The 17,320-nt window shown below is 27.7% G+C and overlaps 1 protein-coding gene and 1 long non-coding RNA gene across 2 annotated transcripts in view; one reads left to right on the top strand and one right to left on the bottom strand.

Annotated features, from left to right (window-relative positions):
• LOC126905381 (uncharacterized) overlaps window positions 1-17,320 on the bottom strand; it is a 210,863-nt gene that overhangs the window by 105,286 nt on the left and 88,257 nt on the right. The window lies entirely within an intron of this gene.
• LOC126905336 (low-density lipoprotein receptor-related protein 1) overlaps window positions 11,386-17,320 on the top strand; it is a 97,651-nt gene continuing 91,716 nt past the window's right edge. The window contains exons 1-8 of the mRNA XM_050684938.1: window positions 11,386-11,884; window positions 12,491-12,616; window positions 13,020-13,169; window positions 15,314-15,442; window positions 16,132-16,245; window positions 16,543-16,668; window positions 16,721-16,972; window positions 17,042-17,204. Coding sequence (XP_050540895.1) covers window positions 11,800-11,884; window positions 12,491-12,616; window positions 13,020-13,169; window positions 15,314-15,442; window positions 16,132-16,245; window positions 16,543-16,668; window positions 16,721-16,972; window positions 17,042-17,204 — 1,145 coding nt within the window. The 5' untranslated portion in view covers window positions 11,386-11,799. The remainder of the gene's footprint in view (window positions 11,885-12,490; window positions 12,617-13,019; window positions 13,170-15,313; window positions 15,443-16,131; window positions 16,246-16,542; window positions 16,669-16,720; window positions 16,973-17,041; window positions 17,205-17,320) is intronic.

The raw sequence follows: 17,320 nt of genomic DNA, 5'->3' as shown, positions 1-17,320 counted from the left end.
TCGATTTTATTATTTATATTATATTTAACTTTATAATGCTATAACTTATTGAAAAGTTTATGGATCCACACAATTTTTTTATGAGAAATAATATTTTTTAATAAACCTTTTTTCATTCGACATACTTTATCTTAATCGAGATATTAATAAGGAACCAGCAGATCAAGTAGCTTTTGGAATAAAACACCAATTTTTTTAAAATTAAACACTATCTAAAGATTTGCATCGAAGCGTTTATTTTTGATAGTGATTTTAATCACTGTCAGATATCATTATACTTGATCCAACTATGCCACGTCACCACTGTGCCGCGACCCCCCTGTGCTGGGTTTTTTTTTTTTTTATTATCTTTAGTTACATATTATTCTTAAATTTTTAACTATGTAATACTTTTTAAGTTCATCCCTTATGCCTTGTAAGGGGGTCAACTTTGTTTTTTTAAATGGTAACATATATTTTTATGAAGAAATTATAAAAAAATTATGATATAGTATTTTGTTACATCTGTGACAAATATATATTATTATTAAAGGGCTTAATGCAATACTTAAAAAAATTTTTTTTTTTACTTATGAATAAATACATTGATCTACTAGAAACATTTATCGAAATCAAAAATATACTTTTCTAAATTAACTTTTCGCACTGTATTCAAATCAAAAATTAAAATTTATCTAACACTTCTAAGTTTTGATATTATTACTAATTATGAAAAAATGATTATTTACAAATAAAAAAGTAATTAAAAACAAAAATAAAAAGGTTTTTAAATTACTATTGATTTTGATTTTTAATATGTTAAACATATATTATATGTTAAATTATTTTTAAAATAATCAATGCAAAATATAATTTTTAACCAACTTTTTGAAAGTTTAAAAAAAATTAAAAAGTTGAATTTCTTACCATGATTTTTAGCTAAACTTGTAAATTTGAAATTGACTTCATTGAATAGAAAATTTTATGATAATTAAATATATGATATTGTTAAGATTAATATGCATTCGGGAAATTTTATAATTACTATTAATAGTAAATTTATCAATGGAGCTCGATATTTTTTGCATTTTTCGTAATACTTCACTTAAATAGAAATTATAGTAATTAGTTCAAAGTAAATTTTGGTGTTTAAAAGATTCTACAATAGAAAAATTCATTTGAGTGTTTTATAAAATTTGATTATATTTATAAAAATCCAACATTCAAATTCTGGTGAAATTAAAAATCATTTTTTTTTTAGAAATGATTTATATAGCAATATATTACCAAAAAAATTAAATAATTATTGACTGGTAGTAGTACACAGAAATAAGGTTAAAAACTTAATAAATTACTTAAATAATTAATAAAATAAGTAAAATTATTTAATTTTGTAGTTGAAAACTATTATTAAATCTGATTCAACATTAAATACTTTAAAAATATTAGAAATGAATAATTTTAATTGTTTGTATAGACAAAGCTGGTTAAGCTACTTTTTATTTGATACAGGGAATTCATTTAATCTTTTTAGGTTAATATTTTCAACTAAAACGAATTGTAATCATTTGACGTATCATCGAAAAAAGTAGGTCAAGTGAGAGCTGAGAAAATAAATGACAGCCCCAATAGACCACATAGTAAAATAATATTAATATGAATAAGACACTTCTTATCATGAGGGGAGATTACAGTGATGGGATCCTTAATATTTATTGAAGTTATCAATCGAAATAAGACAAAAGATGTTTTCTTACTCAAAAATAAATAAGAAAAAAATGTATAAGGCGGATATGAGAGGATAGAAAAAAAGGTGTCGGGAGAAAAAGCATTAATTTTACATATATTTAAAGTTGGGAGTATTTTCAAAACTTCAATTTTTATGCAGAAGTTGCTATTTTGAATCCCCTCCTTTGGGCAGATAAAGGGTCTGATTTTCAAAAAAATTATATCAAATGAAAAGAAAATACTTAAGGTTTTTATGTAAAAAAACATTTTGATTATTTTTTTTTTTTCAAAAAGTTATGGTAGTTTTAAGAAAAAAATGACGAAAATTAAGGATTTTAAAAATTTGTAATTATTTTGGAGTTTCTTCAATTTACAAGGAACGAGGGAAATTTTTTCAATATTTAAGGGAAACGTCTTCAATTAGATACGATTTGTGATCTTTTGATATATTGTTCATCAAAATTGGTTGAGTGAGAGATGAGAAATAGTGGCGGCAGACATAAAAAAAAACATATTAAAATTAATTCTTCTTCAGCTTCGCATTTTAGCTAAAATCTGTAAATAAAATTTAATGTAAATACTTCAAATCACATAATGTTAATTTTAATATTTTTTACCAAAATGTGCTCGGCCTAATAACTAGACCTGTAAATCATAGAACTTCCATTCTTCTTTTCAACATGTTTGATATTATAGTCCTAACGGAAACTGGTTATTTCTTATAGCGAACTTGGCTCAACTGATTACTATACAACGAGGCTTGATTGAAATCCAAGAATAGTTTTCACTGTCATGGTGGTGGAGTACTTATAGCTTATAAGCCCTCAATCAGGTTATTCCTATATCCTTAGATGTCATTTATGTTGAGCAATTATTTTTTTGTTTGTCTATTAATTTCTCTTACTAATTGGTGCTGTGTAATTACCTCCTCATTCTCCCTCTTCAGTTATTGATGCTCATATTGTTTCCATTCAACAAACTTTCTTAAACTACAAGCCACAGTTTGCTTTGTTGTGTGGTGATTATACATACCTAATGTTACTAAGTCTTCCGACAGTTTAGGGTTTTTTGTCTCTGGCAGTTATAGTTCAATTTCTTCCTCTATAATAGATTCTGTCGCGGTCGCATTGCATTTCCGGTGTTACTGCTGGATGGCGAACGCGGCGCTTCCTTTTCATGTCCGACAGATCGAGCTATGCGAGGTGGCAGACAAGCGGCGCGAACCGGTCTCTCGGGCGATGGACATGATAAACAATTTAATATCATTGACCTACTTGCATTCTATTATTAGTTATTTCACCACTGATTATGTTAGGTAAGACCATACTTGATATACAATAAGAAAATTGCAAAGGGTGCTTACGCGACGGGGACTCGTAACTGAGTGATGGTAACCAAGCCACTACCACCGGTGAAATAGCCAGGAGGTTATTGACAACGGAATGCTTGGAGACTGGACTTATTACGGTAGCGGCCACCCTCTCAGATGCAACAGCGAAGCCCTTCATTTTAGAGAGGTTGCGTGCTGCTTCTAGGGGTGGAACCTTTGGGTTCGACTACGGAGAAGGTTGGTGTGGGAAGGATGATTCCCTCCATCCTAAAAGAACGCAAATCTCCCCAACAATTAGTCCATCCACTATCACCTTGGTGGACACTCCACCTAGCACGGCCGTTCCCATGCCAACGACGCCTGCGCCGCTACTGGCTAAAAAGCCTAAGCTGGTGCCCCTGACAGCGGTTGACCAGTTAAACGCTGACGGTACACCAAAAAAGGTGATTGATCGGGCCGACGAAATGTTGTCGGCGGGGCTAGACCTCGCCAGGGAGTAGGCGGGGCAGCTCTCCGATGTGCTGGAGGTCTGTTGCCCATACAGGCAAGTGATGAAGATGGCCATGGCCCTTATCGAAACCATAAGGGCCTTGGCTGATCTCCACCTCACCCACTCGTGCCGGAGAGCCGGATTTGCCTCCAGGACGGTGCGTCCCAGACGGATTACTGGTGGAGCACGTACGGCCCACCATCTAAGGCCGTCGAGGACGCAGCTTCCCCCCTCCAAGGCGGCGAGATGGCAGCAGGTGCACTCCCGCTTGTCCCCGCCACTAAAAAGCGGAGGAAGAAGAAGGAAGGGGTGGCAAAGGACGCTGGGTATTCGATTACGGAATCCACGGCGCCTGTACCATACAACATCGCGGCCTACCGGCCGGTGACACCTCCTAGTACCGCTCCAGCCACCTTGTGAACAGAGTTGGTGAAGCGGAAGGGAACTAAAAAAGTGGAGCGGGTGACGACGGCCCCAAAGGTGGAGGTCCCTGGGGGGCCTAAGGCTAAGCCACCGCGACCGTTTCGTGGCCCGACTGCCGCCCAGCTTCGGGCCAAAGTTCCGAGTATGGAGGCGGTGGTGATCGGGCCACTCAAGGAGGGTCAATGGTACGCCACGGTCATAAAGACCGTGATGGCTGCCATTGACCTCAAAGCCCTCGGTGTCCAATTGGCGGGCACCAGGAGAACCCGAACGGGAACCGTCCTTTTGGAGGTCCGGGGCTCGGGCGCCCAAGCTGACATGCTGAGGTCTGTTTTCAGACGAAACCAGTAGCCAAACCCTTTTAGAGATCGCTACGCTTCAGGATAAGTGCTATGCATATGACCAGGGTTCGGGACTTATAGCACTTAAAATCATCAAAAAAAGCACTATAAAACATAAAAAAAAGCATTATAAAACATAAAAAAAGCACTCAAATAAGCAATTATAAATAAAAAAATTAATCAAAAAATCCCCAAAATTTCTTAATTTTCTTTTAAATAATAAAGTACTAAATATTTGTAACTGTGCTGAATATACTTTTTTAAGACTTTAGTATTAAATACCATTAAAATGAAACTATTTCGTTGAAAAAAAATACGGGTATATAATTAATTTGTTCTTTTAATTATAAATTAAAATTAAAAATAAAAAAAAAAAATATAGAAAAAATTAATTCTGAAAGAATCAAAATGATGTCTGACTTTGACTTTCAAGTTGAATGACAAGAAATGTTAAATAATATCTTGTTTATGGATTTTTTGAAAAATTAAATATAAATTTGTGTTGATATCCCAGTATGCCATAACGTTCTAAAAATATTGTGTACCGAGAAATCCATTATAAAAAGGAAATCAACCAAGTACCACACTAGTATGACACTTCAACCATAGCTAAAGAAGTTAACGATGCCGAGGACGGCGTTAGCTATCAAATAGATAAGATAACAAAGACAAAACTCTACAAACAAGGAAGGCAATTGAATTATTTTCCTTATTAAATCTATCAAAAACCGATAAAAAAACCTGGGTAGGCTGCGTCATAAAGAAAATATGTACACAAAAAAAAAAAAACAAGAAACAAGCATTTATTTTTTATTAAATCATCGAAAAAACTGAAAATAAGCGTTTTTTGAAAAAATCATCAAAAATAGCAAAAAAAAGCATTTTCTAGCAAATGCTATAAGTCCCAAGCCCTGCATATGACAATAAAGGCAGCGAACTTATCAAGTCTAAGGGGATCCCTGGACACGTCATCCGCAATCATCTGTCGTTAGATGATAACAAACGGTGTGTGTTCAAGGACGACGATGATGCGTCCAATCGAGCGTTAGCTAAAGAGAATATGCGTGCAGTCGTCAGACGTTGAGATGAACAACTTCCATTGATATCGTTGCGACCGTACACTCTTTACTGTCTGAACATGTCGGGAGGTTCGTTCAAGTGTGAAGTGTGCACCTAACGTGTGACCAAGATAACGCTCAATCGTTTCGATAATATACGCTACACGCACGAAAATTCCTACCGGACCGACGTTTTAAGGTTAGACGAACCCTTCGGACACAAACCATGTCAATATTTACTGGTTTTGACTTATATAGCAGCAAATTTCTTATTTTTTATGTTACAGAAACCCTTGGTTTCCGTAACGTTACCTAAAACAATAGTTAAGTGACCCACTGAAGTGTTCAGGCATAAATCATGGACATCAAATATAAAATTATACTCTTGAAAAACTAGAAATAGATAAACAATTCCGGATATGGATAACAATCCTAAAAAATTGTCAATAAAATTATTTTTCTATTGAAAAGTACGAAAATACAAATTTTGGAAAGTGAATAAATCCAATTTATTAATTAAAGTATTATCATTGATTAAATAAATACATTGATCAGATAACTCGTATGCTTGGAGAAAAATGGTAATATTAAAAATTGTTTAATTAATTAATTATTGAATTATTTATAAACGATGCACATTTAACTACTTTTACTTTGATGATCTATATTTTTTTTTTAAGAAATCTTGAATTGTTTATTCTTTTCATTCATGAATTTTTTATTGGATATTTTTAATAAACCTTGTTTGCATTTAAATTAATTTTGGCATCTAATAAAGCCAAATCGTCTTGTTCGTGGCATAACTAAAATGACAAAAGATAAAAAGATGTGCAACAAATTTTCACTTAGGAAAGCAACTAATCACAATATTGGTAAAAATCTGCTTTGTAGGTAAAGAATTTAGTTGTGAAAATTGTTTAAGCTGAAGAATATCTATTAAGATTATTTAAGAGGATGTTCTAATAAAAACGATACGCATACAACGCTCCAGAGATGGCGTTGTGTTCCATATCGGCGCCAAGGTCACACCGTCAGCCACTACTACCACACTCTATCAACCATCTCTTGTGAATCATTGTAAACTGGTTCAGTGTTATTGCAACCATAATGAAATGAATTAGAAGTATACACTATCATAGTCCGCGTTTTTATCGTATTATGCGCATATGTATCGCCTTGTGTTTTTGTGCATTCGTATACGATCGGTAAAACACCGAATACTGTCTAATACACTTTAAAAACACGCTTTTTTCAAATGGATAATTCTGATATGATATCAATGATAGATATCATTTTCGAAACAACACCACATTCTATCTGTGAACGATGTTGTGTGCACGACGCTTATAAGTAGGCTTTTACACGCTAATAGTCGAGAACTACAATAGACTTTTACTAACTGTATCTTCGCGCATTTAAGGAATAATTTCAGTAACTCTTTTTGTACTTACGCAATCTGATTGAGAAAAAATGGACCACCGAGATTTTTACTTCGTTAACCCGATTGCACCTAACCTCAAGGCCTTTCAGGACCTTTAATTTTATATTCGATGCGAAGCTGAGAAGGTATTAATTTTACCATGATGTGATGTTTTTTTTTTTGTCTGTTGCCACTTTTTTTTAGCTCTCACTGGACCAATTTCTTTCAACAAAAGATCACAAATCGTATCTAGTTGAAGACATTACTCTTAAAAATTTAAACATTTTCCCTCGTTCTCCGCCAATGGGGGAAATCTCCAAAAAAATTACAAATTTAAAAATCGGAAAATTTTGCTATTTTTTTCACTTTTGTTTCTTAAAACTTCCATAACTTTTTCAAAAATCAACAAATCAACATCATTTTTTTTTATAATAAAACCTTAGATATTTCCCTTTCATTTAATATCACTTTTTTTTTTGAAAATCNAAAACCTTAGATATTTCCCTTTCATTTAATATCATTTTTTTTTTTGAAAATCTAACACTTATTCTGCTCACATGGGGGATTTAAAATAGCAACTTTTTTACAAAAACTAAATTTTTCAACTTAATTTTTGAAAATGTTCCGGAAATACTGCGTCCTTTAAACATATATCAAATTAAAGCTTATGTCATGTACTATAAAATGAAAACCAAAAATAAAACCCTACACCTTATCTACTATGTGCAAATTGCTGTCAAAATTTAAAAAATGTAATATTTGCGATAAAAATCATCTTCTATCGGGATGTTTTTTGTACTTACAACTGCCATAACTTTTTCAAATATTAACAAATCAAAATAGTATTTTTTTATTTTGAAACCTTAGGTAATTTCCTTTCGTTTGATATCATTTTTTTTTTTTGAAAATCTAACACTTACTCTGCTCACAGGGGGGATTTAAAATAGTAACTTTTTTACAAAAACTAACTTTTTCAACTTAATTTTTGAAAATGTTCCGGAAATACTGCGTCGTTTAAACATTTATCAAATTAAAGCTTATTTTATGTACTATAAAATGAAAAAAAAAATTTGTCCCGACCACCTATCTTCTATGCGCAAATGGCTACCGTATTTAATAATATGCTATTTTTGTGTTAAAATCCTGGATTTGTATTTTATTTTATTTTAAAATATATTATAAGGGAAATACACTGACTGTCATGAATATTATATAATTTAATTGACATAGAATAAAGTTCATAAGACATAAGAAATTAAACTTAATTTAAATTTTTTGCTTTTTTAAAGTCGAAAAAGTAACTTAAATTTGACTTAGCTTAAATTCCTAATTTTATCATGCGACGAACAGTTGCCGATTCGGTAAGACTTGTGTCTTTCACGCTAAGGGTACGAGGTTCGAATCCGCCTGTGGCAAATAATAATTTGCATTTTTTTTTTTTTGAAAAAAATATATTTGAATGGGCTAGCGAATGGTTTCAAAAAATATTCGATTAGTTCTAATTAAAATTTTTATGAAGTACAATTAATTATAATAAGAAGATAATTAACGAATACTTAAAATAAATTATTATACAATTAATAACAGTAAAAAGTACCATTTTATTTATTTTTAGTTTGTGAGTCGTTGGTAAAAACTGATAAATATGGGTTGAAAATTAAAAAGCAGTTCTTTTTTCCGATGACTAATGATATATTTTCAGTTTTATCGGAAAGGTTTGTTTTATGAGCAACAGAACTATTCGTAAATACTAAAGTCTTATTAAATTCATTTTTTGAATATAAATCATTCTTAATTTTCGAAATAATCATTTTACAACAAAATGTTTCGTAAAAAAAAATATGTTAAGTTAAATTTTCTAAAATATTGGTCTTATATAAAATTATAGTTAGATTAATAGTTTTGCTGTTTTAATAACACTAACGATCTAAATAGGATTGTTTTAAAACTGTTTATTCAGGGTACTAAGATTATAAATAGGATACAATTAATAATAAAAAAAATTAGTGATGAGCATTTTCAAATATTTTAAACTATTGATTAATTATTCGAACTGTTTTTATACCACCTACTATTTTATTTTATTTTATTTTATCTTAACAATATCATTTTTTCTATTTAATGATGTAAATTTCAAATTTGCAAATTGAGCTAAAAGTTATGGTAAAAAATTCATTTTTTTTTTATCATAAACTTTCACTTTAAAGGACAAAAAAAAGTAGGTTGTAAATTATTTCTTTTGATATATTAAAAATCAATAATAATTTGAAAACAATTAATTATAAAAATTATATAATATATAAGTAAAAGAATTACTAATCTGGATATAATTAAGGAAATAGAAGTTGATGTTGCTTTTGTAATTATCCAACAATTTCTTAGAATTAAACACTATCTACAGATTTACATCGAAGCTTTTCTTATGATAGTGATTTTAATCACTGTCAGATTAAATCTATACTGGACCCAACTATGCCACGTCCCCACTGTGTTGGGTTTAATTTAATTGACAGAATAAAGTTCATAAGACATAAGAAATTAAACTTCTTTAAATTTTTTTTTTCTTTTTTGCTCATCAATTTTTTCAAGAAAAACTGTGTGTCGTATTAGCGTAAATATTTTACTTATTGTTTTGTGACTGATATATTGTTTATAGTTGTTTTATCATAGTATTAGAACTATCTAGAAGTTACTACACCTATCATATAATGTAGGCTCATATATTTACGAGGAGCCCACGGAGATTTTCTCGGTAGTTCGTCTAGCCTATCAGTTCACGTATATTTACCATTCCATATGTTTCTCTTCATTTTTAAATTTTATACTCAGTGAACAATGTTTACTGGACGTACCTGAACTTAAATAAACACAATATTTAATAACTCATCGTTCGTAATTTACAACTATAAAAAAAATGATTAAAATGACTGTTATTTAAAAGTTATTTTATCAAAAAAAAAAAAACCAAATAAAAGGGGTATATCTAAAATATAAATGAAAAATGTGTTTGATCTATTTATTTTTTAAAAAGTTATGGCTATTTTTATCAAAAAGTATGAAAAATGTTGAAATTTGTCGATTTCAAAAGTCATAAATTTTTTGAGATTTGTTCAATTTTCGAGGAACGGGGTAAATTTTTTCAATTTTCGAGAGCAATGTATTCAACAAAATTCGATTTGTAATCTTTTGACATATTGTTCATTAAAATCGGTCCAGTAAACAGCTGAGAAAAGTTGGCGACATACACAAAAAAAACCTTATCATAGTAAAATTAATTTCTTCTCAGTTTTGCATCGAAGCTAAAAAATCTTGAATATATTAAAAATGAGCACAGGAACAGCGATAAAAAATTTTTTAGTTGGTACACTATCTAATATTTCCCTATCAATGAAGAATCGTCTATTTGCCCTTTTATGGGATTGAATTACAGGGATCGCTATTACATCAATAAATAATATAAGTATATTATTTATTGATGTAATTATTGTTACTTTGAATTTTTCTTATATCTTTTTAGAACTAATTGACGGGTAATTTTTTTTATTAGAAAATATTTTTTTATTATTTTTATTACCCATTTAAAAAAATCAAGTACAACACCCCATACTTTAATAATAATTTTAACCAAAATGCTTGAAAATATTTCGTACAATTCGAGACAAGCAGTGCTACAGTAGATACGACAAAATTAGTTTTTGCTTAATTCACTTTAACCACATAAAGCATAGTTGGGGATACATTTATGATTTTTATCAAATCAAAGGACTTGACATAATATCTTTATTCACTAATAATAGGAGAAAAGCAGATATTACATTGTCATCAGGAACGATGTTTAATAAAAATTCTGAAAAGTAATAACAATTCAAACATTGAGTGCCGGCATAATAAAATTGGTCCGCACGTGTTAGCGAAATTATTTAAAAAAATATTGATAACGTTTGCGGCGAAATATCGAGCCACACCGCACCATCTACTGTTAATATTTTAAAAATATAATCGATAGGAGCAGCACTAGTCGACAAAAAAATCTACAAAAGTGTCCTAAAACATATCTTAAAAGAATGCATTTTACTCACTCTGTATGACATTTAGAGCTTTAACACCTATTACAAAATTAAAAGAGGACAATATTTCGAAAACAATCTCATAGCCATTTTGGGATTAACTTAATATTAAGCTTGATAATTGAATTTGAAAATGTACTTTTTTAATAAATATCAATCTATTATAACTCTTTACTAATACAATATATCCAAAAACGCATATGAGATCATCTCCAAAATATTGTTCTTTCGTTTTTATAATGGGTGTTATTGCTCTAAGTGCAGTACTTGTAAAATGCATTTTAAAAAGACATGTTTTTACGCTCTAAAATTGGCTCTATAACGTCCTCTTAAGGATTGAGTCACTTTGCTTCGAAATATTAAATTTTTTTAAAATATTAAGATATTAAGATATTAACTAGATAATAACTTATGATAACAGCTGAAACTATTTTCTTTTAAGTCAAAGATCATTAGTTCATTTATCATTATACATTGGGTACAAAAAATTTGTATTCTACGTATACGAACTGATCATGTTTGACCTAAAATATAATGGCTTCAGCTATTATCATAAGTTAGTAATCTAGTTTATTATCTGTATCTGTGGTAAATCCATAATAGGAAAATATGAGTATTTTTTTTTTAAGTTCGTAACTGAAGTTAGGGACATTTTGAGTTAATTTTTTACTAAAAAAATTATATTAATCATAGCTAACATCAACTTTACATTTGTAAACATTCAAAATGGCGCAATAAACAAATAGACTGTATCGATAAGATTTTTTAACCGCCGGAATTTCGGTAATATTTTTGTAAAAAGTAATAATTAGTATTTTTTAGAGAATGAGTAATGTATTTTTGTAATGTGTTATGCAATGAATGTTAATCTATGATATGTGTTTAAAAAACACTTATTTGTCAAATAAAATGTGTATTATTTTTGTGTGCTATTTTCAATAACTTGGAATATTTGAATTCAAAATGAAACTTTGGTATTACCTATTATGGATTACGGTTTTTTCAAGCATAAAAACAATCTGCAGTTCAATTAATATTGATGTTACTGGTATGTTTTATGTTTTTAAAAAAATATTTTAAATATCCTGTATTACAAAAAACATTTATATGAAAATATTTGGAAAATTTTGCATAGAACTTATGGTACTATTTAAAAATCAATACAAATAATTAGAGTATAATTGTTTTTCATACAAATATATTCATTTATAGTTGTATTTAATTTAATTTACTTATTGTTAATTTTGTATTCATAGTTCTAGTTAAAAATTTCTTAAATTTTTAAATATTAAAAATTTTTTGTAAGTATTCTAAAATTGGATTGGCAAAGAAAATATTCCCTCAAAAAATTGGTAGACCTTTCTGTGTTCAACTAAATTTTACGTAATCCACGAAAAATTCTAATCTAGTCTTTTGATAAAATTTCATCGGTAAAGAAAAATTTGATCTTAAAAATGTCATTTACTCTAAAACAGTATTTTTTATATCAATCTTTTTGAAAATAAGCATTATAGAAGTACTATAGTTTCTTTCAGAAGTTGAGTTTTAAGTGCTTATTGATAAAAATGCATGTTTTCAGATAAAAACTTAACCTACTTTTTATTTAAAATTGCTTATACTTAAATTTAAGATCTAATTGAATATTTTTCTTTAGGAGAATCATCTTATATGTGCCAAAAAAATCAATTTAAATGTGGTTCTGGTGAATGTATACCTTTGAAATGGAAATGTGATTTCAGTCCCGACTGTTCTGATGGTTCTGATGAATATAGTTTTTGTGGTATAGTGAATAATTTGTAATTATTTAAAAACTAAAAGTAAAAAAAAAATTAAATTGAGTAAACTTAAATTGTCATTATTAGTTTAATATTAAATTTTAATGATTATAATTGATCAATATTAATTTAAAGTGGTATTTATCTATTATATGTCTTTTTAAACAATATGTTTAAATTTTTTTGTTCTTATGACTAATTTTAAAATTTAGTAATGAGCATTTTCAAATATTCTAAACTATTATATAGAATTCAATTTTTCTATAAATTTATTAATTTTATTGAATAATTCAGATATTGGACTACAATTAAGTAGTTTGATAGTAACTAATCTATATTTTTCATAATTAGTAAAAGTCTTATTTTATATTTTAAATATATTATAGTAATAATTAATTTTTTTATTAGGTACTCCAATTTGTAAACATAATCAATTTCAATGTTCTTTGTCTGAAAAGTGTATTCCACGAGAATGGATATGTGATGGTGAATTTGACTGTGGAATGGCTTTGAATTCAACAACAGATTTAGATAAATCAGATGAAGATTCTTTGTATTGTAATATTTCAACTTAATTTATACGAGATGATCAGCTTTCATAAATCATTTATAGTTTACTCCCTTTTTTATTGATTCAAATTAAATTAACTAGAGAAAAAATAATAAAAATCGATGATTGAATTTTAAATAGGAAATGTCATATTTGCTTGTAGTTATAAGTGTATGGTCTTTATTCAATTATGTTGATAACAAGTTAAGTGAGAAATTTACTAATTCATAATTTTCTTTCTAAATTACAAAAAGTTTGGAATTCATGACAAAAATTGTTATAAAATATGTTTAGTAAAAAAATGTTAATTATTCAAGGGAAAATTCTATCTAAGCACTTTTTAGAGAAATTTGCTTTTTACAAAGGATTTCCTGCTGTTATATGTTTAGCTTATAATGTATTTATCAGCAGATTTTTATACAATAAAACTCATTCTAATTTTCCTGTCTATTGTAAATTTACATAAATCAATGATATTACACGTTTTTCTGTAGTTATTAAATATTGTCTGTTATTTGTGTTAAAAATGACTGATTTATCAAAAGTTAAAATTCAAAGAGATATTTAAAAAAAAGAAGTAAAATGTTTGGTTATATACTATTCTTTCAACTCTACAGAAATAAAATCAATTTTGCAAATTAGAGTATCATTAATTTCAGTAATTTAAACAATCATTTAATATTATATACACAAATCTTAAAAATTGGGCCTTTAATAATTTTATTATAGCCATGTTTTTGTTTGCTAATTTTTTTAAAGACTTATAATTTTTTTCTTTTGTAAGAATTAGTGTATTATCAGCATAACAATATTCTGAGTTAAGTTGGAGTTTAAAAATTCAATAATATATGTTATAAAATGTAAAGGAATTACTAAGAACATTTTCTAATCTAATTTTGTCACAACAAAATAATAAGTTTTTATTAAATTCAATTCAATTGCTCTACTACAAAAATAAAGTTTTAGAGTAATTAATTGTGGTCAACTGAGTATCAGAAGCTTCTGTCAATCTAAAAGAATACCAACTATTTTTTCTTTCATATCTAAATTTATATGCACATGAGCCAAATAGTTAGTGGCTTAGTAGTAAATTTACATTTTCTGAAACAAAATTGATTCATTAAAAAAAATTAATTTTTATCTAAAAAACTTACTCATCTATTTTTAATTTTCTAAAACTTTAGTTAATGATAAAATGAAAGCTTTAGATCTATAGTCGCCATAATTTAGTTCATCATCTGATTTGAACAAAGGATTAAAAATTGCTTGTTTAACCTACTTTGCTAAATACTATTAATAATTACTGTGTTAAATATTATACTATTTTTAAATAATTGGCATACATATGTCATCATCTTAAACATTCAATTTTAAGACAATCAGTTTTTAAAATTTCATTAATGTTTTCATTTGACATATTTGGTGTACCTTAATTGATATATTATAGCTTAATTTACACTGTTCACTTTTGTAATTTAACTCTTTTAATGTTCAAAATCTGTTTTATAATTGGAATATTTATTTTCAAGCACAATCATTTTCTTTTCTACTTATTTTATTTTTCTGAAATTTTATTTAGGTTACTGTTAAATTCATCAAACTCTCTTCACTAAGAAAATATGCCTTCTCTATGAAGCTATTATTTTTTTTATGTTTGAAATCCAAGTTCTTTCAACAAAAGTATAATTTTGTTTTTTAAAGTACTTGTATTAGATAAATCATTATTCCCTTCATTATTACATAAATTTCATCAACTTTTTCTTACTTTAACCCTTATTTTATTATTTAATAATATAATTCAAAAATAATTATTGCATTCTCATTTAATTTTTTGATCTAAGGAATTATAGTTGCCAGCACATTTAACATGAAAGTATTTGATACATTTATAACAAACTGTTTTTTTGTCAGTGAAACCAATGTATTACAATCATCACAATGCATTATAAGTTTATGACTTATTAATTTTACTGATAATTTAATAACTGCTCTACTTTACAACCATAAACTTATAGACATGAATATATGATAAGAACTGAAATATTTCATTGAACTAAAATATTAATAACTAAAAAAATAATTACAATATTTGATGAACTTAGTAAATTTAAAATTATTAGTATTATAATTATTGTTATTCTTTACATTGAAGGTCAGAAACCAGGAAGTTGCCCTCCTAATATGGCGCGGTGTGGTAATTCTTCAAAATGTGAATACATCGAAGTATTTTGTGATGGTACTACTCATTGTGAAAATAGTACAGATGAAGGCACATTTTGTGGTAAATTTATAAAAAGTGTATTTAATTTTTTTTAATACTTGTTATAATTATTGATTATTTTTCACACTGTTAAAATAGCAATATTTTCCTCATGAGCACCATAGCCTAATAACCTAATTGTATATTTTTCTGTAAATTGTGCATGGTAGTCTAATAGTAAGGTTCACTGAAAGACACTCTAGATTGTACTTGCTAATTTTGTAATATACTTATTTTATTCACATCATATATAATACAGTTCAAAGACTAGTCATCATTCCATGATAGCATTGTGAATTTTTAAATTAGTAAATTTTATTTATATACAATGCATAACTCGAGTGACATTTAAGAAAAAAAATGAAATAAGTGCAAAATTAATAAGTATAATAAATACTGTTTCTATTGGATTTAAAATCATTGTGAATATTTTTCATCTGATAACTATTTATCATTCATTTCTTAAACAAAATTCAAAATTTAAAGTATGTTTAAAATATATTATTTTAAAACTAAAAGGTATTAAACCAAACACATTGAAAATATAGTATAAAATTTCTATACTCAATTATCTTAGAACCATTGTTTTATTATTTTGATTCCTTTAAGGAATTATATATAGATGATCATATTATAGGATCTATATTTATGTTAAATATATATAATATTAATGAATTATAGTTATAATTATTATTTTTATTTTATTCTAGAAAATATGGTTCCATGTCATGGTTTAAATTGTACACATGGATGTAAACCAACTGGAAAAGGTCCTGCTTGTTTTTGTCCAGAAGGAATGAAACCTCATAAAAATGAATGTTTAGGTAAAATTTTTCATTCAAATACAATATAATTGGTGCTCTTCACAATTGGAGCATATAATTCAAAGTTTTTGTATTTTTTTTCTTATTACTCTAAAGATTACTTATTAAATACAAAATTAGATATTTTTAATAAAATCCATTTATATTTATTTATGATGTTCACAAATAAATGCGCTTTTGGTATTCTTGAGTCATTTTAACAGCATTTTCATTCAATTATTTGGTTAAATGCATTTTTGACACTTCTTCACATTTACAATTTTATTATTAATATAACAATATTAAATTTTTTTAAAGATATGGATGAATGTGAAGTTTTGGATTATTCCTGTGATCAAACATGTACAAATATTAAAGGGTCCTATAGTTGTAGTTGTGTACCAGGTTATATTCAGAAAAATTCAAATTGCAAAGCAATAAATGGTATATATATATATATAAAAAATTTTATTTTTAAGTTAATGTTTTCACTTAGTTCCAGAATCTGAACCACCTACTATATTCGTTAGTACTTCTAAAGATATAAGACGAATGTATCTAAATGGAACTTCCTATACTGGTTCAAAATGTGATGTTCAAGCATTATCATTCACATTTGACCATAGAAATCAATCAATTTGTTTTATTCATCAGTATAATAAAACAATAGCAAAACTTAGTTGTGCAAAAATTACAAATATTTCTGAGTTTTGGGATTTACCTTCACCGAATATTTATCATTTGTTAGGTTTGTTTAAGTTTTAAAAAAATTGTGTGGTTATTCTAAATTAATTCTTATTATGAAACAATTTTTTAGCAACAACACATGTAGCACTAGATTGGGTATCAGGTAATTGGTATTATGTTGATGATGATCGAGATATGATTTACATGTGTACTTCTACTATGCAGTATTGCAATATTCTGATCAATATTAATTTAAATAGACCAAGGAGTATTGCACTTGATCCTACAAAAGGGTAAGAATGTTATAAAAAATAAAAATAAGTAAAGTATTATAAAATGGAAAGCAGCAAATTTGAAATTGATTAAATTTGATGAATAACATCTTTTTCATTATTTTAGTTAGCATTAC

Source organism: Daktulosphaira vitifoliae, unplaced genomic scaffold (assembly GCF_025091365.1).
Source record: "Daktulosphaira vitifoliae isolate Bord-2020 unplaced genomic scaffold, ASM2509136v1 Scaffold_4, whole genome shotgun sequence".
Lineage (NCBI taxonomy): Eukaryota > Metazoa > Arthropoda > Insecta > Hemiptera > Phylloxeridae > Daktulosphaira > Daktulosphaira vitifoliae.
Note: the sequence above shows the minus strand (reverse complement) of the source record. Positions and strands in the feature narration are given on the sequence as shown.